Genomic DNA, 2,323 nt, shown 5'->3' with positions numbered 1-2,323 from the left:
GAGAACCCGTACCTACATACAAACATGAGAAACAAATAACCATGAATACCTATAGCTGTTCACTTTATCATTTTTTTATTTTGTTGGGTGTTCATTGGTCTATTTCTGCAGAAAGCACTATTTTTGATGAGCTGTTATTGGGGTTCTTAGTGGTGGGTTTTAGGCAAATGTTTTAAATGACCAGCTTTCACTCTACAAATTCTACAAAGAGCTCAGTTAATGTGGAAAAATTGAAAACAGATTCATCAAAAATATTGATAAATTTCACAAAATTTGCCTTAACGATTACCACCATCAAATTCCACATGTGATGGCCACCTATTCCAGCAATACATTTTATCCTTATAAAAGAAAGTTGTTGCTTTGTGAGGGGGAGGAAAATTTGAATGAATATAGATGGGCCGGCATGTGAAGGCTGGGCAAGGTTATGATGGACGTTAATCAGAGGCATTGATTGATTGACTAATTGTGGCAGTGATAGTGGTAGTGCTCTATTCATTAACTCACCATGCCTGTCACACTTGTAACTCCTGACGGGCCCCGCCAATTTCATTTATAATGAGAATCTCCTAGCTGGACGAATTTATTACTTTTCCCCATTCAAATAATCCGTGGGGACTTTCCCTGGCCCTGTCTCTGCAAAAAGAAGAAGACCAAGACCGCCTAATGGAGTCCACTGGGTTGCTGAAGAGAAAATACATGGAAGAAACCAATGAAGGCACTCCAAAGCCTGAAAAGGTGCTTCGATTGTTCGGAGTGGAGCTCACGCAGAGGGCCGAAGATTCAGATAAGAACGAAGAGAAGGAGAAATCCAGCGTGGCGAGCGAGGAGATCAAAGAAAGGTCCAGCGCGGTAGAGAACATCAATGGCAGGAAATTCGAATGTCATTTCTGCAGCCGCAAGTTTGGCAATTCTCAGGCTTTGGGAGGCCATCAAAATGCCCACAAGAAAGAGCGGCAGAGAGCGAAGAGAGCCCATGCAAGGGCAGTTAACAGTCTGTACAGAAATCCCATGCAAAACCGCTTGGCTCTCCTCGGTCCATACTATGGCGGCATGATTGCCCCTGACGGCGCTTCCTTCTTTCGGCCCTCCTGGCTCTACGTGCCGCCAACGCAGACTGGCTTTTCTTCCTTTGCTTCTTCGGTCTATGGCGGCGATGGATCTTTCTATCCTCCCCACAAATATTTGCAGCCGCCTCAGAATGGCGAAATACAGGCGGGTTTTGAAAGTTCATTTCATGTCTCTGGTTCGGCTAATGGTTTGAATCTTCACTTGGGTGTCGGTCCTGCTGGATCTTCGCTGCTGTAGATTAATTAATGGTTACATTAATTAGATTTTGGCTTTCGGAGATTTCGTGCTTTGAAATCGCAGGTGGGAAAATGTAAGGATCCTTTTGGATCATTTTGGATTTATGGTGATTCGAGCTGCTTTTAGCTTTGTAAAATCGTTTTGTTCAATGTGCTTGTTCAAATTTTGTACCGTGTCATACTTGCCAAAAAGGCTTTTCTTCAAAATGAAATAGTATTGGACTGTATGTAATGTTGGGGTTCTTCGCTGTAAATACTACCATTCTGTATCATGCAGATTCTATGGCCCCCCAAAAAGGGTAGTGTTAACTACTCTGATATTGAGATATGTTAGGAGGGATTGCATGTACAAGCAATAATTAGAAAAGTTTACCATTCTCAACTTTTTAAAAAATAATTATAGTGTCTAGAATCAATGTCCATGGCATCCAATGAGTAGGCTATGAGATTTCTTTTCTAGTTTTCCGTGGTAGTGAATTCTCAACGCAGCTTTTCCATCAGGCCAAATAACAATTTTGAGAGTATAAGACGCTTACGAAGACACTTGATGTTTTAGAAAGTTTAGAAAGCTAAAATTAGAGTAGAGTTGTGGGAGACAGGTATTGCATGAAGTTATATGCATGCTCAGGCAGCTTAGCGGATTAGGTGCTTGTCCTAAATAATTTATGCTGGTATTGTAGATTAAATTTCCATCATCTTTACAAATTATGATGGCATTCTATGTTTGATATATTGAGGTAAGGGCTATATTAAAGATGGAGAGCCAAGTTAGGGAAGGGGAAAAAGTTTAGAGCAGATAATAGTCATATTAGTGTTAAGTTTCTATGATTGTAATTAGCAGTGTACGAAGTTACATTTATGATTAACTGATAAATTCAAAATAAAGTATATATCATAAATCTTAAAACTGTACATTGTTTTATAGAGATTGTGGTGGAAATTATAAGATACTTATGAAGAAAGAAAGCGGATGTTTTAGAAAGTTTAGAAAGCTAAAATTAGAGACAAAAGTCATG

General features: G+C 39.7%; 1 protein-coding gene across 1 annotated transcript; it reads left to right on the top strand.

Annotated features, from left to right (window-relative positions):
• Nucleotides 1-246: 246 nt before the first annotated feature.
• Nucleotides 247-1,444, top strand: LOC149571865 (zinc finger protein 6-like). Its single transcript, XM_089813282.1, has one exon. The coding sequence runs from the start codon at nt 667-669 to the stop codon at nt 1,306-1,308; it is 642 nt and encodes a 213-aa protein (XP_089669408.1). The 5' UTR covers nt 247-666; the 3' UTR covers nt 1,309-1,444.
• Nucleotides 1,445-2,323: the final 879 nt, after the last annotated feature.

The sequence above is a fragment of the Cupressus sempervirens genome, chromosome 2, assembly GCF_028749045.1.
Source record: "Cupressus sempervirens isolate cs-2001-9-10 chromosome 2, ASM2874904v1, whole genome shotgun sequence".
In the NCBI taxonomy this organism is placed as follows: Eukaryota; Viridiplantae; Streptophyta; class Pinopsida; order Cupressales; family Cupressaceae; genus Cupressus; species Cupressus sempervirens.
The sequence above is the reverse complement of the archived record's forward strand: the minus strand, read 5'-3'. Positions and strand labels throughout refer to the sequence as shown.

Coding starts and splice junctions, on each gene's coding strand:
- LOC149571865 (XM_089813282.1), top strand. CDS start 667: ATGGAGTCCACTGGGTTGCTGAAGAGAAAATACATGGAAGAAACCAAT.